Source organism: Synchytrium microbalum, assembly GCF_006535985.1.
Source record: "Synchytrium microbalum strain JEL517 chromosome Unknown SmJEL517_scf0018, whole genome shotgun sequence".
NCBI classification, from domain to species: domain Eukaryota; kingdom Fungi; phylum Chytridiomycota; class Chytridiomycetes; order Synchytriales; family Synchytriaceae; genus Synchytrium; species Synchytrium microbalum.
Genome location: NW_022158367.1, coordinates 205,283 through 231,306, shown reverse-complemented (window position 1 = coordinate 231,306; position 26,024 = coordinate 205,283). Strand labels below are relative to the sequence as shown.

Below are 26,024 nucleotides of genomic sequence, written 5' to 3'. Positions count from 1 at the left end.
TTAAGCAAAAGCATGATTCACAACACCTCTGATCTTGGAATCCTAAAACGCAATTTTGATTGATGTGAGTCGTTTGCAATATTCGTACCAAGTAAAAATGAATCACTTCAGAGCTGTGAACAGACATTTCATCAAACAGAACGTCACACACATTAACACTAAACCTTCTCCTATGATGTATAAAGCAATGCTCGAAGACCTCCTGCAACCTAAACGCATTCCTATTCCCAATACACTCACACCGATACTCCAACCTCTCAACATCGTCCATCTGTAACGAATCCCGCAAGACACCTTTCATACGTCCAAACTCCTTCGCATATACATCCAGCCATACATCAGTCACACTATCTGGATTATCGGGGAGTGATTCGAGAATGTCATCTTCAATGTTTTCAAACAACGTTGGTGTTGATGGTAGGATGATATTTTGCTGATGACGAAGATGAGTGATCTTCTTACGAAACATGTCGTTTACGGTAGTGAGAAGTTGAGGCGTTATCTGTTCCTTGATTTTGTATGTGAGGGCATTGAAGGCTCTTGTGGTGCTGGGGAGTGGTTTCTTGATTGCGGCCTTCCAGGAAGGTGACGCAACTACAATGTCGATAATGGAGTCATCACACCAGTCTAATTTCATTACTCGGTTTCGTAAATCGTTATATAGTGATTCACGATCTCGTCTAGCAAGACTTCCAAAAAATTCCTCAGCCTTGACTTCCATACTTGCAGCGATTTTGACATCGTTTCCTGATTCTCGTTTATGTTTATCAAGGGTAACATTTACGAGCCAGGCAGAAACAGCGTCTTGTTTCAATGCTGCTTCATAGTCTGATAAGGCGGCGTTTACGTCTGCGACGAGATAGCGAGGACCTTTATCGTCTATACCACGAGCACGATTGAGCTTATGTGGAATTGATGGGAGATGTTGGTATGCGATTTGAGGGACTGCGTGGTCGTCTTTTAGAGCTGTTGTGCTGACTGTTATGTCTGATATGCAAGCGTGGCAGCGACGAGTCTTCCATTGCCAGTATATGTGTCTAATAGAGGAGAGTAAAAAAGTCAGTTATGAATTCTTGAAATGCTGCGGCAGCAGTCATCGCAACTTACACTCCAATACTCTTTTTACAAACTTGACAAGCATGATTCATCAACAGCAACGAAACCTGTCTCTTGGATATCCCAAATACAGATTGCACCCACGGTAGCTTTCGTTCAACAGCCTTCTTCCAAGTCTCGTCATCCTGCAACAGTTGAGACATTGCCTTACTAGTTGCAGCAACACGAGACAAGTCGACAGCCGATAGATGTCTGGAGCCTAGGAGTCTCCATGTTTCGAGTGGTAGTGTGTCAAGGCTGCGTTGTCGTTTATGGAGTTGTTGTTGTTCTTCTTCGTCGTCGTCGAGTATTAGCTCCTCTTCTTGTAGCTGCTCATCATCGGAATCAGAGTCTACAGAAGACAGGTCTGATTCATCTCCTATAACAGTGGATGATATTCCTGAAGAAGAGTGTCGTGATGGCGTATCGGTTGTTGTGGTAGTGGTATGATGTGGTTGATCACCACCACCATCATCCAAATCTTCAGGTTGAATCTTCTTGCGTTTACGACGTGGATGATTCGAGCTGTCGTCTTCAGAATCACTGCCTATAACTGGTTTCCGTTTACGATACAGTTGATTCAAGCCTTTGACTACTTTGGAGATGTCGTCTTCAGAATCACTGTGTATAACTCGTTTCGGCCTATTACGATGTAGCTGCTTCAAGTCCTGTCTATCTGCAGCTGCAGTGTTGACAGTTGATGTCTCGTCATCAGAGTCGCTATCAATGACTCGTTTTGAGCGTTTGCGAGTATAAGTCAACATGTTTGAGAGCCATAAATATAAATATGACGATCTAAGATATGATACACCGTGTATTAGCTTGAAAGTCAGAAGTTTCCCAAAAACACATGTTTTGACGTTCTGTAAAAAACACTTGGAAGCTTGGTACGTGCCTTATTTAATTGATGTGAGTCAAACCTTGCATGCCTTGATCAAGTATACTCATACAAGCTGTGCTTTCTCTATAGCTTCATATTGATCTTATATAGCTTGGATAGCTGTTTATTCAGGAAATGGTGAAGAAGAGGCTTCCACCATGCCCAACCTGTACATCACGTAAATACAAGAAGGATGATCTAGGTTTCTATGTCTGCGAGAATGGACATCAGTCTCTGGTATGCTGCACAACGTGTTGTATGCTGTGGCTGTTTGACATCAATAGGATGATCTCAACGATTCCATGTTCTGTTTTGCTTCTCTATCTTATCAGGCTTATCAAGAAGAGCAAGGAGACTATGAAAGTATTCAAACCACTGGTCGACGGTCTACTGTACGGAAAGGAGGACGTGGTGTAAAGGCTGCCAAAACGCCAGGTATATTCGTCGCTGATGTCGCCAAAGAACACACACACTATATCTAGCTTCAATGGCAAACGACCTTTTGTCCTTCTAGAAGAAAAGCTCGGCCACAGAACTGCAGACGCACAAGCAATCCTGGAAGCAATCCAATACCTGCTGAAAAAGCAAACCGAAGCTCTCATACGCATCGCTCATCTCCCACCCGAACTACGCGACATTATCCGAGATTTATGGTTTATGAGTGTATCAATGATCGATATTCCCGAGACTGATATCGCTACGGGTGTATCAGACGATGAGTCACGAAGTGGTAGCAGAGTGTCAACTCCTCAGACACGCGCTGATAGTGACGATGAGGATGGTACACAGCACGCAGCATCACATGGAGAGACCGATACTGAGATGATTGATGGTATGGAGACACGGTCTAGTGCCTCGTCAGCAAGTCATGTTAATAGACCGAGCAGTACTGCTGGACCTAGTAATCTTCCAGTGCTATCACGAGTATTAGAAAAGGATGATGCAGAGTCAACTGCTACTTCTGGTAAAAGGTCAATCAAATCACGGAAATTAACAGATCGATATACAATCACATCTCTTGGGTTTGATCATGCACATCGGTTGGCGATACTGTATTTGGGATGTTATTACATGCAGCTTGCTATTTTTCCTTCCGATATTCTCAGGTATAGTGATTGGAGAGCGCCTTTTTTTGTTTCGCCATGCGTACGGTCGATCACCAATCCATTGCCAATTATCATTTCCCCCAGGTGGTGCGGATCAGGCGCAATCCCATACTGGTCATCACACCTCATACTTCCAGAACACATCTGTGTCCGCCTATCCAACGAAGCATCGAACTTTCGACCACGACAGTTGCCGGACTTGATTGATTTCGAAAAACTCGTTGTACGAATAGCCAAGAATTTGGGAGATCATTATCATATTCAGTGGCCGGACATAAATAGACCTGTGTTGCTGATGAGGCTGTGTAGGGAGTTGGACTTGCCAGGTAATATGGATATCTTCTTGCAAAGTTGGGCTGTTTTTGCGCCACAATACATTTCACTCACAATTACTCTCCTTCGTCTTGACTCCACTTTCTCTTCTCAATCACAGTCGAAGTATACGTCCTAGCACATAGGATCATGCAACTAGGACATACATTAGAAAGGGCTCATGTAGGAGTATACAAGTATACACCTCTTTCATCGCCATTGCTTATGGCTATGCAGTTGTGTTATGCTAATGTAGACAAGGAGAAGAACAAGATAACAAGTAGGAAGAAGAGGAATGATGATGAGGAGGATGATGTGGCATCGACGATTCCCGATTTGGTGTCTACTGAGACCCTGGCTGAAAGATTGATGGATGGGTATCGGAAGCCTATGTGGCTGTGGGATGAAAGGTGTGTAGTGTGTGGTCCGTTTAAGAATTTGTCGGTAAACTCGAACGCTTTTGTTTGCTGTATTTAGTTTTTTCAGCCTCGCTCAATACTTTGCATCCGTCAACTACTAGTGATATCGATGGACCATACAATCATTTAAAAGAAGAGTATCTAGAGTGGGCTCGTCGTGAGAATTTTATTGTACCTCAAGTCTTGATTGATACATGTGAGATGGTTCATGTGGTCATACGATCTCATACGGCATCTGAACATTTCTTTTTTGGTGAATAGATTCACGAGAATTGAGCAAACACGTCCCAGCAGGACCCGTAACCCAACCACCATTAGAAGACTTCATGCCAGTCAGATCTCTCATTCTTGCTGGACCTGATGTGGACGCCACTCCAAATCGCTCATATAGCAGTGACAATGAAGATGACGAACCCAGCAACAACACTGACGAAGCACTGGCATACAGGATATACGACTCGAACGACCTCTTTGGGGCGCTTCCTGTATGGTTTGCGACTGCAATCAAGAGGCTTTGTGTGCTTGTTTGTGGAGATGAGCATACCATGTTGCGGGTGCTTGGACTCTATGAGAGGAGGGTTGAGAAGGATTTGGGGTGGTTGAAGAATGTTTTGTGAGCGAGTAAACAATGTATAAATATGTGTGCGTTGCTTCCTTTTTAACTGCTGTGGGATTTATGGGCCGGACGTGTATAAAGTGTGTAAAGCATTGTAGAAAGCGTGCACGTATATAGATATTAGATCTCGTATAATCTAAGCGAATCACGAAACACAAAACGCGTCGGTGTTGTAGCTTTGACTGGCGAAAAAAAATCACGAATACTCACATTGCATTACTGCCATCCTTCATTTTAGCTTACTCCTTTACCCCACAAACCAATCCCCCAACAATGAGTTTATCCACACTCAAGCTCGCCATTACCAAGAATAAAGGCCTCACTGCCCTCATCGCAGCATCAGCAATCTACCTAATCACCACTCCCCGTGTCGAAATCCCCAAACGAAAGAATGAACAGACTGGTGCAAACGAGACCGATGGGGAAGCGCAAAAGAGACTGGATAAGAGGTTTAGTGCTCAGATCATGTACGTGTATTATTGATTTGACTTGTAACATTTGGGGGTTTGCATTTTCGGGCATTTCAATGATGGGCTTTTTCACGTTGGTTGCCCTCAACACTGTAAGATCAATCGGATAAAAGCGCTGAATTATGTTGATCTCTTTAGGCGGTTGCTTCCAATCCTGATACCTGGTAAGTACATGCTCGTGTGAACGCTGATGACGTGGTAAACCAACGAGTGCTAACAATGTTTCGTTTATAGGCTTATTCTGTAAAGAGGTCGTGCTGATCGTATCGCTGGGAACTATATTGATCTTTAGAACATGGTCAGTGTGTTGTTGCTGTTTGACACGTCAACAGGGTGCGCATTTTCTAACCGTTTTTTATTCGTTGACACATATGCACTGTATTAGGCTCGACATATGGTTTTCAGGATTCAATGGACTTGTAGTCCGTGCCGTCGTATCACGAGATCGAGAGGCGTTTATAACGCTTGTTGTTATGGAGTTTGGGATGATGATGTAATATTCTTCATGTTTTGGATGTTTCTTTTGATGGTTGAGCTGACACGTTGTTTCGTGTGTTAGGTGGCCTATGAGTGTAAGAGAAAGCTTATATGTCCTTTGATATTCGCATTTTTTTTAGCACTCGAGGTTTCGAGGTCTGAAAGGGATTCACGTATTTAGGTGACGAATAATAGTCTGAAACTAAATATCAGTGCTTTGGCGCTGGCGTTTCGTGATCGGTTGACTAAGGTATACGGCTGTTTGCATGATTTGTCCTTTTTTGCCAGTCACTCACTAACATATCACTATCTTTTCTTGTCGAATCAAGTATGCACATGACAAGTACTTCAAGGTACATACAAGCTGTATTCCGCTCTCTTTTTGCTGAATGATTAAGACATGACGCCTGATCTGACTTCCCAACAAAAACCTTCCAGGGCATAACATTCTACAAAATATCAAACATTGACAACCGAATCCAGAATGCTGATCAGCTACTCACTCAAGTAATCGTTCACTTCTCCTCTTCTGTTTGTTCCTGTCGCATAACTCATCCCACACAACGAAACTAGGACATTGACAAATTCTGCGAAACACTCTCCCACATATACTCTGATACAGCCAAACCCGTCGTGGATATATTCTTGTTTTCGTACAAGCTGGGACAAGCGCTAGGACCTGAAGCGCCGTTTGTCATGATTGGGTACTTTATTGGGACTGCGGTGCTGTTGAGAGCGTTCTCACCTCCGTTTGGAAGATGTAAGTGAAATAGGAAGAGCTGGCTCTTTTGAGAAGTTGCGGCAAACAAGTACTGGACCAAAATCGATTAGGGGGTCGTTGACGTTTCTTTTTTGACATCCTACTTTTGTCGATAGTAACTGCTCAAGAGCAAAAGCTAGAAGGAGATTTCAGGTTTACACATTCACGGGTTATTACACATGTATGTGTGATGTTCATACAGAGGGATAATTTGAGCTAGACTGCATACGTCTTCATTAAGTCCTGATGCTCATTTTGCTCTCGCCTGTGTAGTCCGAAGAAATAGCATTCTATGGTGGAAACCAACGTGAAAAGGCAGTTGCGAATGCCTCATTTGATCATATTGTTAGACATCAGGATAGGAGTATGTATTTTGAGTAAACCGAAAACACAAAGCTAAATGAATTGAATGGTCATTGACTTCAATCATCTTCTTTAGTAAATTGGCTGCATTTCATCAATGGCATATTTGACTCGTATGTTTATCATGTTTGCGTACAAAAATGGATTACTGGTCAATCAAACACCACTAACAAAAAAACCGACTTGGCAACTCGGAATAGAATCCTGGTCAAGTATTGCGCAACAATGACAGCCTATTACCTCCTCGCACGACCCGTATTTGATCCAACATACACATCTGAGTTCATGGGCAAGATGACAGCAGATCCAACACAGATTATGGAAGACTATTCAAGGAATTCTGGCTATCTAGTGAATCTCTCACAAGCTATTGGACGAGTCATATTGGCTGGACGGGATTTGCAGAGGCTTGCTGGGTTGACTAGGTATGTTTGTGTTTATTGGAGCAAGCGAATAAAAGAAGCGATTTTGTATTGATGCTATACTAAATGTAATTCTTTTTAGTCGAGTATCACAACTCTTTGATGTGCTGGCTGATGTGAATGAAGGACGGTATACCAGAACTATGATTGCCAAGGATGGATCTGAGCTTGCTCAGACACAGTGTAAGAGAAGCTGGAACGCAAGTTGCAGAGAATCACGATTAGCATGGCTCATACGGGGTTTCGTTCTGTTAGCTATCAGCCCCTCTGATTTGAAGGGCAAGGTTATCATTCAGGATGGCATCATTAAGTTTGACAAGACGCCTATTATTACACCCAATGGTATTGCCCCCAAGTCATCTTAAACTTTTTTAGGCATCCTGAAGGTCTGACAATTGCTCTCTTCTTGCAACCAATCGATAGGTGACCTCCTCGTTAGACAACTCTCCATGCGAGTAGACCCAGGCATGAACGTCCTCGTAACAGGACCTAACGGATGCGGAAAATCATCCCTCTTCCGTATTCTCGGCGACTTATGGCCTCTATTTGACGGCACACTCACCAAACCAAGCATGGACAAGATGTTTTATGTGCCTCAGAAACCTTACCTCGCACTTGGAACACTACGAGATCAAGTTATTTATCCACATAGTGCCAAAGAAGCTGCGTCGAGAGGGTATGGAGATGAGAGGATTATGGAGCTGCTTGCTACGGTGCATCTAGAGTATCTGGTGTCGAGGGAAGGAGGGTGGGATGCTGTTGCGGATTGGGCGGACGTGCTGAGTGGGGGTGAGAAGCAACGAGGTATGTGTCGTGTACTCGAAGATTGTGGAATGGATTTTTTTGGCTGCTGAGCGATTTTAAGGTCAACACTTTTTCGTCTAGTCGCTATGGCTCGAATGTTCTACCACAAGCCAGAGTTTGCTATATTGGATGAGTGTACGAGTGCGGTTTCTGTTGATGTGGAAGGTATGAAAAAATTATACGAGCAGCTGTATCGTAAGATACTTTAAGGAAATTCGTCATATCTTAACAATCATATCGCCTGACATTATTAGGAATCATGTACACGGCAGCACGAGATTTAGGCATCTCATTATTCACAGTGTCGCATCGTCAGACACTCTTCAAGTATCACGATGTGAGTTGCATTTTTTTGGCGTAAAACCCTCATGATGTTTCTCCAGCGAATTCGTCTCTGTTTTGCTCTCTATCTATATTCTAACATGACCTCCTTGATTTAGTACCTGTTACGATTCGATGGACTGGGAGGATACACTTTTGACAAGATGGTCGATTTAGATCCATTTGCTTTCAAGGGTACGATTTCTTTACAAGTTGACCTTGCCTGCATGTTTTGCTCCTTTGTTTTTTGTTGCCGTGGAATCCCTAACATCACTTCCCATTCAATAGCCAAAGTCGCAGCCGACTACTCTGACTCTAACGGAAGCAACGGAAGTGAAGATTCATAGAGATTGGGATTTGGAGTGGAAGCTAGTGTGCTGTTTGTACTTATCTTTTGTGTGATGTTGCTTTATCGTTTGAGTGTGGAAGTAATACAGAGGATTTTGATACAAGTGATGATGTTTGGGTTGGTGTTGGACTCGTTGAATCTTCGAGAATGTTTTTGTTTCTGTGATTTAATATTTTAGTGATTGCGAATGAAGGTACTTTGTAATGCAAGCGACAAGGGGTATTCAGAAGTAAGAGAAAACAAGGTGAAGAAGCGAACTGCAAGGACAAGCAGTTTCAGTGCTGGGAATTTGATGGGCACCATTTGGTTTGAGAGTATCGGATATTTGCCCTCCTCGTCCAAAATCCTTCCACCTTGATGTCGCACAGCATCACGGCGCACACGAGCACCATACGTAGACAAGTGAATGAATAAGATGGACAAGCAGATAAAGGCACTTGCTTTAGCAGCAGGTATTGCGACTGGACTCTCGTACTCTCTATGGCTGGGATACTGGTTGTTTGTCTCGCCACTTCGCAAGATTCCTGGTCCAGTGATTTATGTCGCGCTGGGATCCATTGCACTGCAGTTGGAGAGGTTGCTTAGTGGTATGTCGTGGTGCTAGAGTGAATACATATTTGATCTGATGTTGACAGCTGTTGCTGGAGTTTTGTGTCTTGTGGGACGAGTTGGACATCAAGCTTGACATTCCCACACTTTGTTAGGCCAGCAACCCATGGTTGTGAGGAGACGCATGCATGAAAAGTATGTTGCTCATTAACCACGAGCTCTTGATATCTTTTATGCTCATCTCTTTGTTGAACTTGGTCAAAACAGATATGGAGCTGTTGTAAGAATTGGACCGAATGAACTATCTGTCGGCGATCCAGCTATTGCTCGCCATGTACTCGTAGTTGAAGACGTAAGCTACACTTGACTGTATTCCGTCTGTCTATTTTTTTGTTTTAGCATGGCCACCTACTAAACTCGACTTCCTCATAGTTTCCAAAATCTGCTAGTGCTGCTGGACTCTTTGGTATATATTGCGCAGATTGGAATAGGTTTCCTCATTTGACAAAGACGCTGACTGCGGAACTCTCTTTTGTAGGACCAATGCATCCTGGTGCGATCGTCTCGTTGAGGAACAAAGAGGAACATCGCAAAGTTAGGAGGTTCATGTCTCCTGCTTTCTCAATCAAAGGTGAAGTGCCTTACCCTTGTGTCTGCGATGGATATCGTACCCTTCAGCACTTGGCGTGTTTGTTCGTAGATTTTTTGCATCACTCTAACCATTCCTTTTTCACAAACAGGAATCGACAAACTAGAACCAATAATGCACCAAGCATCCGATGAGCTCGTCGCCAAATTCGAACGCCTTGTCAAAGAAGGCAACGGTGAAGCCGAAGTGGATATATGGCACGAATTACATTCAGTAGCTATTGAGAATATCGGACGATGTGCATTTGGAAGAAAGTTTGATGCTATTGAGCATTACTCGCCTTTTGCGACGTATGTGGAGCATATGATGAGGTGTGGTGTGGTATTGTGTAGACAAAAAAGGAAATGTGAGATTTAGCTAATGTGCGTCCACCATTCTTCTCAACTAGATACTTGAGTGTTACTGCCAACGTACAGTGGTTTAGAGCTCTTTCGTGGATGCCTATGAATCAATATTGTAAGCCAGGTTTACTGTCCTTTTGTCTGCCTTTATTGTTCCAACAACATGCATTGAATACACCTCTGCTTTCTTTCCTCGTTAGACCAAAAGATGCAACATTACTGTGAGAACTACATGCAAGAAGTAGTCAACGAACGACGGGCTGTCGGTGAAGGAACAACTGCGGATCTTTTGGAATTGCTTGTGCATGGAAAAGGTATAGCCAAAAACCCTGAAATCCGGCCAAGACATGATCATTAGATTACAATCCACGGTCCTGAATCACATTTTGGTATTGTCATAGATCCAGAAACTGGTGAAAAGTTGAATGATCGTCAAGTCATGACTCAGGTAACAGCCTATGTCCAATCTCCATGGTCGCTTTTTGTAAATGCTAAACCATCATCCTATCCCAACTAGATCATGAACTTCCTGACAGCAGGTGGAGACTCAACAGCTGGTGCAATGTCATTCACCGTGCTATGTCTCATAGATGATAAAGAAGCAATGAAGAAATATGTCGATGAAGTCATGTCGTGTCCTGTTGATCCAGAAACAGATAGACTTGTTACAAGTCATATCAAGAGCTGCAAGTACATTAACGCGGCTGTTAACGAGACGCTGAGGCTGTATACTGGGAGGGATTTTCAGGTGGGTGCAACAAAAAGCCAATTAATGAATGACCAACAAATACTCTGAACTCTGGCATGGCTGCATTTTGTTGCTTCAATGGGATTTGAGCTACCATTGGATGTGCTGTAGTTCTCACTTCATTACTTGTACTGGTGAATACTTTCGTTCGTCTTTGACATTCTTGTTTTTTGCTTCAATATAGAGAGCAGCACCTGAAGGCGCCGATAGTATCATCGGTGGCTACACAATCCCAGCAAACACAACCGTGAACGTATCCCGCTACGCCCTCCACCGCCACACCCCCACATGGGGCGACCCAGACAAGTTCAGACCTGAGCGATTCATTGACGAGGAGCGTGAAAGCCAAGACTTTTTCGCGTTCTCGCAAGGTATGTCCCGCACATCTTCCATCCCAGAACTAAACTAACGCACACTGCGTGTTATGTAGGCTCACGCAACTGCATCGGAAAACACTTTGCAATCCTACTGAATCGTATCATCGTGCCTGAACTGGTGCGTCGGTTTGAGTTTGAGGATGTGGCGGGGCAGTCGAGGGAGGTTGGGCTGTTTGTGAATATTATGATTAAGACGCATGCATATCGGGTGAGGATTCGGAGGCGTCAGACACCATAATAGTGATGGAGAGACACAAAGGTGGAATTTTTTGTCTGTAAAGCAAGTATTGTATAGAATTTGTTTTTTGAATTGATTGGTTTCAAAAAGGTATTTGAAGTGTTTTGGATGTCGAGTTTATTTGGAGAGGATGTTTAGTGGGACGAGTGGTGATTTAGTGGAATGGACATTCTATCATGTTGGCCAGGTCTGTCGTTTTTGATTATTGTGGGAGGTCAGCACTGTGAAACATTTCGTCAGTTTCTTAGACCAACAACCCATAATTGCGAGAAGGCGCACGAATGAAATGTATATCACTCATTCTGCACCGGGTCCTTCGTGTCTTTTTCGCTCCCCTCTTTGTCAAACTTGCTTCAAATCAGATATATGCCTGTTGTGAGGATTGAACCTAATTGATTCTCTTTTGAAGATTCAGTTCTAGCTCTTTACGTTCTCGTCGCCGACGATGTGAGCATCATGATCCAATTGGCTCTCCCTACTATTCAAGCATACCCACTTATTCTCTATTCTATACCAAATGGTGTTTACTCGTTTTCAAAATCAGCTAGTGCTGCTGGTTTTGTTGGTATGATTGTGCGTGATGTGCCTAAGTCGTCTACGAAGAGGAACACACCAACATTAGCTCACCATAAGATCAATGAAGCTTGTGCTATTGCCTCATTGAGAAACAAGGAGGAGCATCGCAAAGTTGGGAGGTTCGTGTCTTGTGTGTCTTGGCTTTCTCATCAAAGGTGAGCTACTACCTTTAATGTTCATTGAAAAACAGGAAGCACTTGCGAAGAGCTCAGCCGTATGGTTTTGTCCTCCTCTTCACCCAACAGTCTTTCAATTAACCCAGGCATCGACAAACTGGAATCAATAGTGCAGCAAGTAGCAAAGGAGAATCGTGCTGCTGAAGTGGACATACGGTATGAGTTAACGTTGCGTCGCGATCAAAGATATTGGAAGATGTGCTTGGAACGACATTTGAGGTTATTGAGCGTTGTTCGCCTTTTGCTATGTATGTTGAGCATATGGTGCGTTACATCGTGACTTTTAGAGCAAAAAAGCCATACGACGTGAGATGGACTGATGTACATTCGATCATATTTCTCAAACAGTTACTCGAGTATTCCTGTCAATGTAGAGCGGTTTGGATCTCTTTCGCGTTTTCGTAAGGTACATCCCCCTCCTTTCATCCCATCAACATGAAACTGATGCTCTTGTGTTAAGCTCACGCAACTGTTTTTGAAAACACTTTGCAATCCAGCTAATCGTATCATGATTCCTGAACTGGGGCGTCGTTTTGGGAGTTTGAGGATGTGGTGGGGCGATCGAGAGAGGTTGGGCTGTTTGTGAATAGTATGAAGAAGGCGCAGGCGTTTTGTCGGCGTTTGTCGGTAAACCAAAAGAGGCCACATTACTAAGGGAACTTACACCCAACAGTAGTCAATGAACGATGAGTCGCCGGTGACGGAGCAACTGGAGATATTTTGGAATTGCTTGTTCATGGAAAAGGGTATGGAGAAAGAAGAGGCTTCGTTGTATATTTTTCTTCGGTCAGACTCAATATTTCTAAATCACCCTTTAATAGGCTAATAGACCCAGAAGTCGGTGAGAAGCTGAATGATCGGCAAGCCATGACTGAGGTGTAGCAACGCAATAGACAGTTAAAACGTTCGCTTCTTTTTAAGCTCTTACGAACACGTCATCTCCCTTCTTCCCAAACCAAAATCATGAACGTCCTAACAGCAGTCGGCGACTCGTCAGTCGGTGCAATGTCATTTACAGTACTCTGCCTGATGGACCATACAGAAGCAATGAAGAAGGCATGATTTGTCCTGTTGATCCAACAACAGATAGACTCGTTACTAGTAGTATTAAGAGCTGCAAGTATATTAACGCGGCTGTAAACGAGACGCTGAAGTTGCATCCTGAGACGGGATTTCAGGTGGGTTCAACCAAAAAAAAAATAACCCGGAATGCGCTGAAACGCCATGACTCTTGTCAATGGTAATCTCTATTGTTTTATGAAGAAGCAGGATGTGCTAGTCCGAAATATGTGTCATTGAAGTGAAGTTGCTGTGTCCATTGTTTTCAAGACTGATGCGTTGTTGGCCTTGACACGTAGAGAGCTGCACCTGAAGGCACAGACAGAGGATGTGCCTGGACTGTCAGAAGACGCTGCTTTGCATGTGGATGTTTTTGATCCCAACGCTTGCGTATCGTGTCAAGATTCGTAGGCGTGAATCATGAGCACAATAGCAGTAGGTCTTCTTTATCTGTTAAGCAAGTTTGTATTGAAGTCCATATTCAGAATCAGTAGGTAATTGTCATAAAAATGTCTTAAATGGTATCCGAGTATCTAAAGTCCATGTTTGATCCGCCCTCGTAACCTTGCGTTTCGACGACTTTTGCTTTTTCTTGGGTCCGTCGCCCAACAACCACCACAACGGAGCAAGGATAAACGAAAGCCTCAAATTTAAATCTCCTTGCCAAGTACGAGGATACACCCGGATCTGTCGTTCCTTCGCTTAGGTTGTAAATTGGTGTTGAAACAAAACCACAGAGCTTAAATCCGAAGCTCATCGTAACAACCAACACTACAACAGTTCCAACCTACAAAATTGAGTCTTTACTTGCCTCGCATCATGGAAATCTATCTCGCTGTAAGTTCCGGTGTCTTTGATTGGGTTCCATTGAGTGGCTAAAGTGTGTTTTGCAATGAACGAATTAGTTACTTGTGTTGGCCGGTTTGGCTGCTGTATCCAAGGCAGATCCGATTTCGAGCTGTACTAGTTTGTAAGTTCGACGTATAGGACTAACGATTGTGACTTGATTTTCAACCTAACGTACTCTTGTACTAGTTATACCGTTCAATCGGGAGATTACTGCTATGCGTAAGGAAGCTCATTACTCATGACTGATGCAGGACTCGGCCCAATCGCTCTAATTTGTCCTTCCCTAATAGCATCGCAATGAACAACGGCGTATCAAGCTACCAAGTCCTGGAACAATTAAACTCTGCTGGTACACCAATGACTTGTGCAGGTGGTGCAGACCTCCTCCCTGGCCAAGTAATCTGTATCGCTGCATCCGGAGCATCCGCTCAAGAATGTGGGAGTGGAATTGGATCTTGTGCGACTGGATGTTGTTCGCAGGTACGTGTTTTGTTTGAAGAGGGGATTGTGGCCCAACACGTGTACCGATCGGTCTTAAAAAATCAATAGTATGGATTCTGTGGTACCTCATCTGCACATTGCGGTACTGGCTGTCAGTCGAATTTTGGCTCGTGTAGTACCATTTCAGGCTCTGTAAGTTTTTGATGGTTTGTTGAATAAAAAGTTGGCGAGCTCACATAGAAGCTTGTTATGCTAGTCGGATGGCCGATGTGGAGCAGATGTTGGAATTTCTTGTACTGGAGGCCAGTGCTGCTCACAATATGGGTACTGCGTAAGTATGGCCACCTCATTTCGAGGATTTGTCATGGTTTGAAGCGTCATGCAAAATGTAGGCTGACAATAACTAACCAGACGATCATGTATTATGCAGGGCTCATCTTCTGCGTAGGCTTCATCACCATCGTTTTCTTCAGCATCCAAAACGCTCAACTTCATGATACCCAAATACAATTAGATACTGTGATATTGGCTGCCAATCCGCATTTGGATCATGCACGAGCTCTTCCGGTGGCTCCGGCTCATGTACACCCAGCACAGTCACTACAACAGTAACAAGTGCCACTGTTACAGTCACCAAAACTACAACTGTCACTTTGTTCACTCCTGCCCCTGTAACTGTTTTCGTTACCGTATGTGATTTCAGAGAATGTTGTTTTCGTCAACAATCACAAACAGCGTGGGCTAACAGTGTTGTTTTCGTTGTCTTAGGGTTTTGGCGCACAAGCATATACTCCAGTAGCATCACCAACGACAGTAGATTGTACTCCGATCGCATCTCCCACAGCCACAGACGCTACTCCAATCGCATCTCCCACGGCAACGGACGCTACTCCCATAGCATCACCAACTGCAACAGACGCCACTCCGGACGCGACTCCGATGGCGTCGCCCACGGCAACAGACGCCACTCCAATCGCATCACCCACAGCCACAGACGCTACTCCCACAGCATCACCCACTGCTACAGATGCCACTCCCATGTCATCTCCCACCGCAACAGACGTTACCCCACTGGCATCACCAACAGACGCTGCAGGAGCAGCGTCACCAACAGACCCTGCTCCTGTACCATCACCAACGGACACTGCTCCTGTACCTTCACTTACTGTAACAGATTTTACCCCAGCCCCATCCTCAAATCCAACCGCACTCTAGAAACAAGATACCCGTCACTTTTGCATAAAGCACAAGCATAGTAGATAGGTATTTCTCTTCATTTGTTGGCATACACATCGTTAGTTTCAGCAATACAAAACGCTTGTTAGACGGTCAAACATATGTGCGTAGTATCCTCAGTGAAAAATTTGTTACTATGTCACGGAACAAAGGGACAAATGACACACCAGATGTCAGCGTATTTTCAAGTTTTTTAGTAGAAGGAGTCCGCTTGTCAGATGTGACAGTCAATCCTCGGTACAGTGACATGTCGATTTGCATTGGAAGGGTTGTTCATGGACACGATTTTTGTGAAACGACAATATAAGCTACAATATTCAAATAACGCGTAATTTGGGCCTAATTATTTCAGTCTCGGTCAGCTAGGCTTATTGTTCGGTCAGCTAGGCTTATTGTCCTTGACGAACTAGTGAGTTAGGAGTGTCAAGGGACGCAACAGTCGTAGCCAGTATTCTTCTAGATAAGGATAATCATAGGGAGCTTCGTAGGGAGCTTTGTATTCTTGTTAAGGTATGGTTTGAAAGTTGACATTGATGTTTTGATCATTTGTTGTTGCTAGAAGTGAAGTTATCTTTCAGTGAGCAGAATCATTCTTTATGTCTAACTTTATCGATGTCTCGCCTCTGCTTTGCTTGCAGCTCATGAAGCGTTGCTGGGAAGATCGACATCAAAACATCCAACGGTGGTCACTTTCAAGCTCACACTCTGACTTTACGTTCAATAGATTCACGTCGGAATCCGCTTAGAAATCCTATAATCAATCAGCAAAACTCGCCGGCACGCCTCCATTAACATCGCTCGTACTGGACAGAATATTCGAATACTCTTGGGACAACGAAAGTGAGGAATACAATAAATCGACTTTGCATTCAGCAGCCCTTGTATGCAAAGATCAGAATTTAGAAGCCATCGTAAAACTGTATCGTAAAGTCGCCCCTGTAAATCAAAGGTTCTTTGAATCTTTGAAATGGATGCTCAAAGTGAAGAGTTCAAAAAAAACCCATATATTATCAATACCCACTAGACAGGGTACTAGATATTGACTTGGCCGTTAACCAAGATGAATTACGGGAAGACAGCCACACCTTTAAGAGTACTCTACTATCAGACTGTAGCAACCTTCCAACCCTGCACATTTACAATGATAGACTTTAGCCTATCCATAATGTATCTCCCACCCTTGTCGAATTGAACGTACGGCAACTATATTCCGATGTTGTCACTGAAGGACTTTGGCACTTGGCACTTCACGATTGGTCGTACTTTGTCTCGAGACATCCATTTGTAAGGACACTTCATATGAGCATAGAAATTCCGAATGGTCTGAAGGAAGCCATAGGCGAGTAGAATCTCAATGAGTTTACTACTAGGAATACAGTAGATGAAGCTACATGGAAGGGTTTATTAAAGGGTAGTAAAGACTCGCAACTTCAAGCAGCAAACTATCATCCCTTGCAAGCCAATAGAGGCATTTGTAAAGAGGAGGTGCATGAGGGTCACGTTTGGTAGAATCCCAGCAGACTTCCTAGAGTCTCTCGCTGAATGCGAGTTTGAGTCTCTCGGCCTGGGTTCCTGCCAGGACCGCCTTCGCGTTCAAGTTAAATGTTATGTGCTGTCAGTCTGTATATCTCGCATATACCTCGCTAGGCTGCCACTCACTCAAACAGCTGTCATTCAGTTCTACCTCGCTAACCAATAACTCACTCACACAGCTGTCGAACATCGCCGACTCCAAAGCAAAGAGCTATCGAAACCCTTCTACTCAGAAGCTCTAGAACTTTAAGGGAACTCGTACGGTTCTCACCAGGCAACGCACTTGCTACAGCCGTAGTTCTCACTGATGCTGGATGCGGTACAATTGTTGATTGAACGACAACCTCAATTAAAAGAGTTTGTGTACTGTCTACGTGGAAACATCGATGGCAATGATGTTGCACTTTCCGGAGATGCAATAATGGCAGACGGAATGCTGTGTCCAGACTTGCTATCCGTAGGGTACGGAAGAACGTCGTTTGCTGGGATTATAACGGAAGGCTTACAAGGAGATGGAGGTGTTGAGGATGCTGCTGCATTACGGCAACGAGTGGCTGTCAGTACAGGAATTAAGCTTGAATTGGATTCCGGTTGGAGGTTGAAGGCGGAAATTTGAGGTTGTTTGCATTTTGTGAACAGCGTCAGACTCTGATAGCTGACTAGATCAATTCAGTCTTGAGATTTTGAAAATCTGTATTTACGAAGTAAGATGCATGTCAGAATAGGGTCGTGAGGTGTGGAATTGTGTTTTTGTAGTTAGGTCTGCGATTGTAACAAATGCATTCAAACACTTATACTTGTATTTGATTCAATTTCGTGTGGTTTAAAGAATGGGAATCGCGTCCATACAGTTCTCATCAACGCTCAGATCCTTTACTATCATTCTTCTAACAACAAACGAAATGTACTCAAAGCACGTTATTTGGTTGTGCTCCGATTTTGATTTGCCGAACTTGACTTGTCGCTGTCGAGTTAAGAAAGTAGGCGACTTCAGCTGTCGTGTGACCCGTTAAGGCTTAAGGTGACTGTCGACCGCCTCCAACCCTCTGACGTGGGTAGTTTCAGGAACAATCTCAACACCTCCACTGACGTTAAACCAGTCGTGTCGAGTACTGATTTGGCTAAAACACAGACTCCACAGCCGGTAGCAAACCTCGGCAAATTAATTTCGGCAGTGTCAGTTGCCTAAGAAACTATGAAAGTGGCACATAAAGGGAAGGATATGTCTTGAATTTATAAGGGAATCTCGAATCTCGACATAGATGAGACATAGGTCTATACTGTCCCGAATCACGAAAATTGTTGACTGCCAGCCAAACTGCCAGTTAGCCAAACTGCCAGTTGTCCAAACATTTTCGACAACCTATTGAAGCTTTTAATTGTTTTATCATCAACCCGTTCTGAATACGGATCCAGAATAGCTTCACATCTTCCCAAACCAGTTTGATCGTGTGTCCGACAAGCGCCGTGATTTTCTCGAGTCAACTAACGAACAGTTTTTTGAAGATTGCAAGAAAAGGAAAGCTTTTCAACCCTGAAACTGCCTTTCCAGCCAATTAAAAAGAGTTCTGTATGCTTTTCGCCCTTCATTGTGTATTCGAGAAGGGATGCGAATTCTGGTGTCAAATTATCGAGACCAGTCCTCGGTAATTTAGTTATTTGAAGATTATGTCGTCAGGCGAGCTGATAGCAGGCCTCTAGCCTCATCTATTACGCCGGAAGAGGCCGAAGTTGTCTACTTTTAGCAGTCCTGCTGGAGAGTTTTAAGTGATTTTCTCCATTTTTGGGTCTGCCACTTTTGTTTTTGAATAACATAGAACGAAGAGCGCTTCGGGCGAACTTTCAAAAATAATTTTGATCAAATTCATCCCAGCAATCAGTCTGTCCGATGCGAGATGTGGGTGTATTGACTCGTAAGATTGCAACGATTTAACCCTCTTGTTGAAATTCTGCAAGAGTAGCTGACGGCCCGATTCGCTCAAAATCAGACAAATCTAAAGCCATATTCGCTGCAAGCTCTACATCATCCTGTCCTTCTAAAACTTTCTCTTGTTGTTCAGCTACCCTGCTTTAGGTGCTGCCAACTAGTGATCGGATCATTGACGAAAGAGTGAGAATGTACAGCAAACTTGACAGCAACCACGCCAACGTTACCAATCCTTCTCCTAAATCAAAGCGCGTCAACCCCAACAACTCACGCACTTCCAACAAGAAACTCAAGTCATAAATGACCAAAGGATCTTCATATACTATTTCACAAAAGCAAATGGTTTAATAACATGAGAAAAAACAGGGGTTATAATACAGCAACTACAAATCTTGCCAACATTCTTGGTAGATTTTGAAACTATTCGGCGTCATCACCACCACCTGCAGCGCCACGAATGGGATCTGATAGGCGCACAATTTTGCATATGTTGGCTCTGCCAGGAGGTCTGTAGTACAAGTTTTGTAAGCATCAGTCAAGAGAGCGTTGAAAAACGACCACCCGTCTCATCATAGTACTTACACAGTAAACCCATCACTAGGCGAAATCAAAATCAACTGCATATTCTTGCCAGCAGATGTCAACAGACTAATACTTTGTTGTCGATTGACGCTGTCCTGTAAACACCAATTGAAAAATCGTTCATTAGCCCGAGAAATCAAGAGCTTTTTTGTGCACCATCCAGCAACAACGACTCAAACACAAGCAGATACCATAAAGACATCAAACTCATCCAACGCATAGAATGGAGCATTCATCAACTCCCATAAAGCCATCAGGAAACAGAGAGTAGTATACGACTTTTCACCACCACTGAGTTGATTCACTCCTCGTTTCGCTCCTCCACCTCCCTCTTGATCATTGCCTTTGCTCATCTACATACAGAAAATGAGATGGGTTAGTGTCGGAAAGCAGATATTGTGGAGAGAGGAGGTAGCGCTTTTTTGCAAGTATGGATACCTTGACATCCATAGTTTTACTATCCTCATGAAACTTGATCCTCCCAACGTATCCTCTTCGCTGAGCAAAGTTCTTGAACGTGTCCTTGAATTCTGATCTATAGTATCTGAAGAGACCTTCATATAGGTGTTTTCGAAGTTTCACGGCATGCCTGTATAGTGCTACTCGTCGATTGTTGGCTTTGACGGCAAGATTGGCCTTGGTGAAGTTAGATTCGGCTTCATAACATTTGCGGTACAGTTCTTGTGGATCCCCTAGTCTATGATTTGAGTATCGCGTTAATGACAGCAAAAATACGGCAAAGACTCAGATTCGTAAAATGTTCACAGATATTCAAGCTTACTGAGCTTCACGCAATTTCTTCTTGGCTTCAATATCATCAGACTCTTGTTGCAACTCTGCAAGACTAGCTGACGGCTCAATGCGTTCAGAATTACACAAATCTAGAGCCATATTCGCGGCGTTATCTACATCGTCCTGTTCTACTCGAAGTCTCTCTTGTTGGTCCGCTACTGCTGCTTTAGCTGCTATCAACTAGTGATCGGATTATAGAAGAAAGGGTGAGAAGAAAAAACTCAGAGGATATGAGCGCAATGTGACCAATTACCTTCTCTTTCGTACGAACTTCAGCAGCTTCCAAATTAACAATGTCTCTCATAGTGGCTTCCATAGGATTGCGAGCCTTCTCAATTTCGGCATCATTTCTACGTCGTTGCTCCTTGTCTTGTGCCAAGGCTGCTCGTAATTCTTGCAGCTCACCAAACAATTGTGCTATTTGTGTGTCCAATGGTTCGAGTTGGGCTTTGAGACCCTGGAGAGACTCTTCTTCGCTCTATAAACAGCTTTTGGAGTGAGCTACAATCGATGCTAAACCTATTTCCATCAAGTCATCGATTAAAGGGATATCTGACACTTACCAACTTCTCAGATTCATATCCAGAAACATCACCAACTGCATATTGAGTCAATCGTTCTCTCAAATCACGAATCTCGCGTCCAAGAGCAAACTTCCTGTTCGACAAGGTTCCGTTTGATTCCTTGTTCGTGAATTATCCCAGAATGTTAGAATCGGCGAAAGGAATGAAAAAATAGCAATGCCAAGTCATTGATGAGTATCTTACTTGCAAAGTTCGAACTCGACGTTTCAAAGCTGTCACTGTAGCATTCAAGCCTTGCATATCCCGATCCTTTTCAGCCATATCGTCTTCAATCCTCGCGAGTCGGTTTTGAGCCTGCCTGTATAAATGAGGGTAAGAGACAATGCTGTTGGAAGATTACGGAACGAAAGAACACCGGGAGGTACATACGCAATAGCAGCCTCAGTATCTTCAGAAAATCTCGGTGGCCTATGTTCATCCCATTGACGATGTTCAATACCAACACCTCCAAATTGTCGATTACCAACAGAAGCATTCATCGCGGTCAGGATCTTTCCACAATGGGGTGGCCAACGAGTTGCAACTTCTTTGCCAGAGTCATAATCGGGTACGAGAATGGTTTGCTCCATGTGTGCATTGACGACGAGAACTTTGAAGACGTCTTCTCGAGAGATCTGCAAAAGATGAGGAAAAAACAGTCAGTCAGACTGAATAATCCATATAGTATCTACCGATTATTTGCTAACTTGCCTGAATGCATCGTTCTACAGTAATAAACTGTTCAGGTGGTCTGTCTGGATTGAATGCGTGGGTTTCTCTAGTATTGATCAATATGACGGGTGCTGCTTGAACCCTATTCGTCCAAAAAAAAAACATTTAAACATCTAATACAAACTAACAACAACGGAGTATCTGCAGAACTCACATATTCAAACTTCTCAATACCTCTTTCATCAGGTCCATATCTCGAGGAGTTGAAACAAGGAAAGAACTCAATTGCTTTCCAAGCTCATTGTCAATGACTTTGGCATATTCCCATTGTTCTTGCCTCACTTTGACGTATTCGCCTATTTCAACAGGGCAGCCAAGTTCAGCGAGTGCTACCATAGGGAATCCCTTCTCTCTGTGTCACACGTACCAAGAGGACCAATAGGAGTCATTCCAGTCCATCGTCCACGACTAGCATAATCTTTGATTTTGGCAACAACTTCTGGCATTCTACGACCCCAAGCACTGATTCTGCTTTGTTGTTGTTGCTTGTATTGTTCGATATCGCGGCGGCAACTATTCCTATCATTTTCGAATCGTCTCCTTTCTTGAGCCAGATCTCTGATGCTTGCTTCGGTAGTCGTGATTTCGGCTTGAAGACGACCCATTACTTCGTTATTCTAAGAGAAATAACAAGTGGTGTTATTGAAGAAAAGTATTGTAAGTTCGTAACTATTGTTTTTTGCTCTCTCATTCATCAAATACACACCTCTGCAGTCTGAGCATCATTCGCAACAACATCAGCCTCTTTACGTACAACATCGTCTTCAATATTCTTGATGACAGATCTCTGCTCATCAGCCATACGAGCTCTAACCTGATCAATCTTTTCAGTCAACTCGGCAATATTACGTTCCTTGGCATCAACTTCAGTATTGAATTCTGTACGAGAAACTACCACCTGATTATATTCAGCATGTTTGGTTTTCTCGTCTGCTCGTCGTTGATTATAACTTGCACTGATGCCTTCGTTGATGGCTCGTAGTTCAGCAACACGTTGCTCGTGTTCATGTAGAGTTGCCTCGTGTATGGCCTTCTCTTCTACATGTGCATCTACTTCACGTTGATATCGAACCACTTTCCTTTCCAGTTGGGTGATTTGGTCTCGTAAGGTTTCTATATCTTTCTCCTTGTCTTCCACCACTGCCCAAGCAATTTCTAGCAACAGGGCTTGAGCTCTTTGTTCGTCAGCTTCATGTTGCTCGAACAGGGCCATTTTTTGTTTCAACTCTTCGAATCTTCTCTTGAGAGGTTCCAGTTCCTAAAACGAACGGTTTAGTATCCTGTGGTTGGGGGATGGTGCTTTCATTACGGGGCGTATGAGCGAGTAGCGACACGTGTATCAATAACTTACTCGTTCATGGTTTTTGGTAGTATTCTTGAGAGCTTCAATCTCTGACTCTGTATGCATCAAGTCAGCTTGTAGCTTTGTAATCAAAGTACCCTCGTGAAATAACTACATGTGCATATTCGTCAGATTTACCGTCTTTTCTGCTCTTCAATCAAAAACTCAAGACAGCACTTACGGCGTACTTGCTTTGAGGTGTACTCTTTTGCAAAAACTTCTTTGCAGCATCTTGATTCAAGATCATGATTGGAGAGTCAGGAAGTATACCGAATGAATCAAGCATAGCATCCAAGTCGCCCTTCTTCTCAGAGACGCAAGTATTTTTGGCAGCATTAAGTAGACGATATCGACTAGAACCACCAGAGAAGATTTTGCGTTCGACAATGATAGTGTCTCCGAATAGATCATGTTGCCATGCTTCATCTCCTTCATTGTAAATCGAGATGCGGATGGTTGCGGAGCTATGCAAGGTGATGATGTATCGGTTGCTGATTTGATACAATAGTACCTGAGGACAGCGACTTACTCTGCGCCATGTCTGATAAAGGAGGTTGTAGTATCAGCACGATTTGTATCTGAAGCTCGAGCACCGAAACCGACGACAATGGCAGTTAGAATACTACTCTTGCCAGCTAATCAATGAAACGAAATTGAGTCAAATGAGGCAAACGGAATCAACCAAGATCAGAGACATACATCCATTTTTGCCTAATATTATACATATGTACTGATTAAATATCACTCTTTGCTGACCAAACAACAAAATCAAATGCACAGCAACTGACCAGTAATGAAGTTGATGTTTGGTACCAGATCAATATGATGATGCTCATGAGTCAAAAAGTTGAACAGTTCAACAGACTTGATGACACCACGTAATCCACTATTAGATGAATCATTTGCACTACTACTACTCTTGACTCGTTTCCTTGGTCGTGGTTCATCCTCTTCCTCGTCTTCTTCTGCGGGTTCTTCAGACATTTGGGTATCCTCTTCTTGATCTTCTTGGGTAGGAGGGACTAGGACTTGAGATTCATCATCATCGTCTTCGTCTCGGCCTCGCTTCTTGGCTGCCTTGCGAGAAAACATTGTTTCTGTATGTTGTTTTGATTGTGTTGATGTTTGGAGTGGAGGCGTTGATAGAGTCAAGTTGAATACGTATTATATCATAAAATATATATGAATTTTGAATAATTACGCGTAACTCACTAAGAAATTCTCCTTGAAACTGCCATCTTATCAACACTTTCGCCAAACAGCCTAAACATCATTTTGACCCTTCCTTGAAAGCAACTCGAGCTGATAATGAGATTCACGCTACGGGCACTCAATTCACGAGTCTCTGAACTAGGGTTTCGTGATTTCGCTAGATCTCTGCAAGGAGGAGAGTCAGTCGCAAGAGCTCCCATACGGATGCATCGACCAAAGTTTGATTTGGAGCAAGATCTGCGGTCATCGGATATAGAGTCAATGAGCGATGCTTTTGATCGGGTATAGGACTCCCATTCATTCGTGATTTGTTTCAATACTGATTGCTTCATGACTAACATCAGTTTTTTGCTGTAGAATCAACAGCCCAAAATCCCATCCAGCCGAAAGAGGATCCCAACACCGCCATCCGCTGGTTCTGAAGCTGTATGGCCTGGTCGTGATATACCTTTGAATCTGAAGCAGAGTCGTCTGGTTGTTCAAATCAAGGCTGAACTGGAGTACTTTTTCAATTCGCACGAGTGTCCACAGCAGTTATCTACTCTTAATTGGAGTATGACTAAAGTACTTTACGAATGGTCTTGTTATGAATCCACCAAATGTCTAGCTTATATCCTTTTTTGGTTAGCTATTCCTATCTCCTACTGAACGAACTTGTTTTGTCGCTTGGACTCATTTGAGTCCTTCAGATACTCTGAGCTTGGTATACCGTCTCTCTCATATCATCATTGCCGCCCTTCGAATACTAAAATCCCCTCTAACGTAGATGGCAGTAACAACCATGCTCGAAGCATACCAAATCCCCCTCTCACGGTTGCTAAAGCATCGAATACGGCAAGGTCGCTACTTCCCACGTATAAGGTTCATTCGGGATAGTGTGGAAGATATATATACTCGCTCAGAGGCGGAAGCTAAAGCTGAAAAGTAATTGTGTAGTGGTGATGGCAAGATAAAATGTAAATAAAGTTCATTGCAAAGGATCGGATTAGGGAGTATGTGTATGTTTTATGGTTGCCAAAGACTCCGAGCTACTGACTAGAGTTTGAGGATGCCCAAAACAGTGTACTACAGTAGTAGATTGCAATAACTCAACCGCGCCGCGAAGGCTGCTGTAGATGTATGTTCAAGCTTAAGTTACGTATTCTTCACAGCATGATATCCTTTCAGACCTGATTTACGTGTCGAAGCAGTATATGGACCGCATCCATTGCCGATTCAGTCGTTCGCGTCATTTGTGATGGTAACTAGCTCACAACGAGCAGTTCACCAGACGGAAGCCTTAACCATCGTGGGATTTACATTCTACAATTTGATTTTCGGTTGGATTTGTTTACACCATAAACGGTTGGCTGGTAAAACACACATTTCTTCTGTAAATTTGAAAAAACGTGTTTGCTAGTATACGTTGGCTGTGAACTTCGGAGAAGAGAGAGACCACATACAAGGTGGGTATGGGCTCTCACATAGCTAGAGATTCGGTCCTATCGCCAGACCGCTAGGGGGAAAGGAAGAACTCTTGCAGAAGGACGTGACGATGTATCTGCTGAGGCTCATCTGCAACAGCGTCTTCGGGCGAGCACAGAAGACGGTAGCGCCTCGTCAGGAGACTGATCTGGGAATAGACGCGGAACGTCCCGCTGTCTGGTGTTGCCATCACCTCTCCTGACGGGATGGGATTAAACTGATGATTTCACTCACTGCCATTTGT

The 26,024-nt window shown here is 43.5% G+C and overlaps 6 protein-coding genes across 6 annotated transcripts; 4 read left to right on the top strand and 2 right to left on the bottom strand.

The window, feature by feature from the left end:
• Positions 1–1,859, bottom strand: SmJEL517_g03467 (uncharacterized protein; the record flags this gene model as incomplete). Its single annotated transcript, XM_031169395.1, has 3 exons — positions 1–42; positions 89–1,037; positions 1,108–1,859. The coding sequence occupies 3 exons, from the start codon at positions 1,857–1,859 to the stop codon at positions 1–3; spliced, it is 1,743 nt and encodes a 580-aa protein (XP_031024613.1).
• A 2,842-nt stretch (positions 1,860–4,701) lies between these two features.
• Positions 4,702–8,392, top strand: SmJEL517_g03466 (uncharacterized protein; the record flags this gene model as incomplete). Its single annotated transcript, XM_031169394.1, has 20 exons — positions 4,702–4,895; positions 5,037–5,062; positions 5,133–5,196; positions 5,284–5,391; positions 5,458–5,470; positions 5,557–5,625; positions 5,705–5,728; positions 5,814–5,882; positions 5,949–6,135; positions 6,252–6,316; positions 6,409–6,499; positions 6,575–6,611; positions 6,699–6,923; positions 7,003–7,103; positions 7,176–7,262; positions 7,344–7,724; positions 7,806–7,889; positions 7,979–8,061; positions 8,165–8,240; positions 8,334–8,392. 20 exons carry the CDS (start codon positions 4,702–4,704, stop codon positions 8,390–8,392), a joined length of 2,043 nt encoding a protein of 680 aa, XP_031024612.1.
• Positions 8,393–8,809: 417 nt separating this feature from the next.
• SmJEL517_g03465 (uncharacterized protein) lies at positions 8,810–11,296 on the top strand (the record flags this gene model as incomplete). The annotated part of the gene is made up of 12 exons (XM_031169393.1): positions 8,810–8,981; positions 9,099–9,138; positions 9,211–9,295; positions 9,376–9,409; positions 9,482–9,574; positions 9,684–9,882; positions 9,981–10,048; positions 10,134–10,247; positions 10,335–10,381; positions 10,451–10,681; positions 10,866–11,052; positions 11,112–11,296. 12 exons carry the CDS (start codon positions 8,810–8,812, stop codon positions 11,294–11,296), a joined length of 1,455 nt encoding a protein of 484 aa, XP_031024611.1.
• A 2,630-nt stretch (positions 11,297–13,926) lies between these two features.
• SmJEL517_g03464 (uncharacterized protein) lies at positions 13,927–15,612 on the top strand (the record flags this gene model as incomplete). Its single annotated transcript, XM_031169392.1, has 9 exons — positions 13,927–13,944; positions 14,013–14,077; positions 14,143–14,175; positions 14,247–14,436; positions 14,506–14,539; positions 14,638–14,728; positions 14,809–14,841; positions 14,912–15,086; positions 15,166–15,612. The coding sequence occupies 9 exons, from the start codon at positions 13,927–13,929 to the stop codon at positions 15,610–15,612; spliced, it is 1,086 nt and encodes a 361-aa protein (XP_031024610.1).
• Positions 15,613–19,513: 3,901 nt separating this feature from the next.
• SmJEL517_g03463 (uncharacterized protein) lies at positions 19,514–24,196 on the bottom strand (the record flags this gene model as incomplete). Its single annotated transcript, XM_031169391.1, has 18 exons — positions 19,514–19,601; positions 19,676–19,770; positions 19,867–20,028; positions 20,114–20,372; positions 20,457–20,647; positions 20,721–20,945; positions 21,031–21,150; positions 21,235–21,349; positions 21,421–21,665; positions 21,760–21,844; positions 21,917–22,058; positions 22,130–22,379; positions 22,469–23,020; positions 23,114–23,215; positions 23,286–23,568; positions 23,634–23,739; positions 23,804–23,815; positions 23,893–24,196. The coding sequence occupies 18 exons, from the start codon at positions 24,194–24,196 to the stop codon at positions 19,514–19,516; spliced, it is 3,336 nt and encodes a 1,111-aa protein (XP_031024617.1).
• Positions 24,197–24,412: 216 nt separating this feature from the next.
• Positions 24,413–25,244, top strand: SmJEL517_g03462 (uncharacterized protein; the record flags this gene model as incomplete). The annotated part of the gene is made up of 4 exons (XM_031169390.1): positions 24,413–24,598; positions 24,674–24,880; positions 24,945–25,019; positions 25,083–25,244. 4 exons carry the CDS (start codon positions 24,413–24,415, stop codon positions 25,242–25,244), a joined length of 630 nt encoding a protein of 209 aa, XP_031024616.1.
• Between the last annotated feature and the right edge of the window lie 780 nt (positions 25,245–26,024).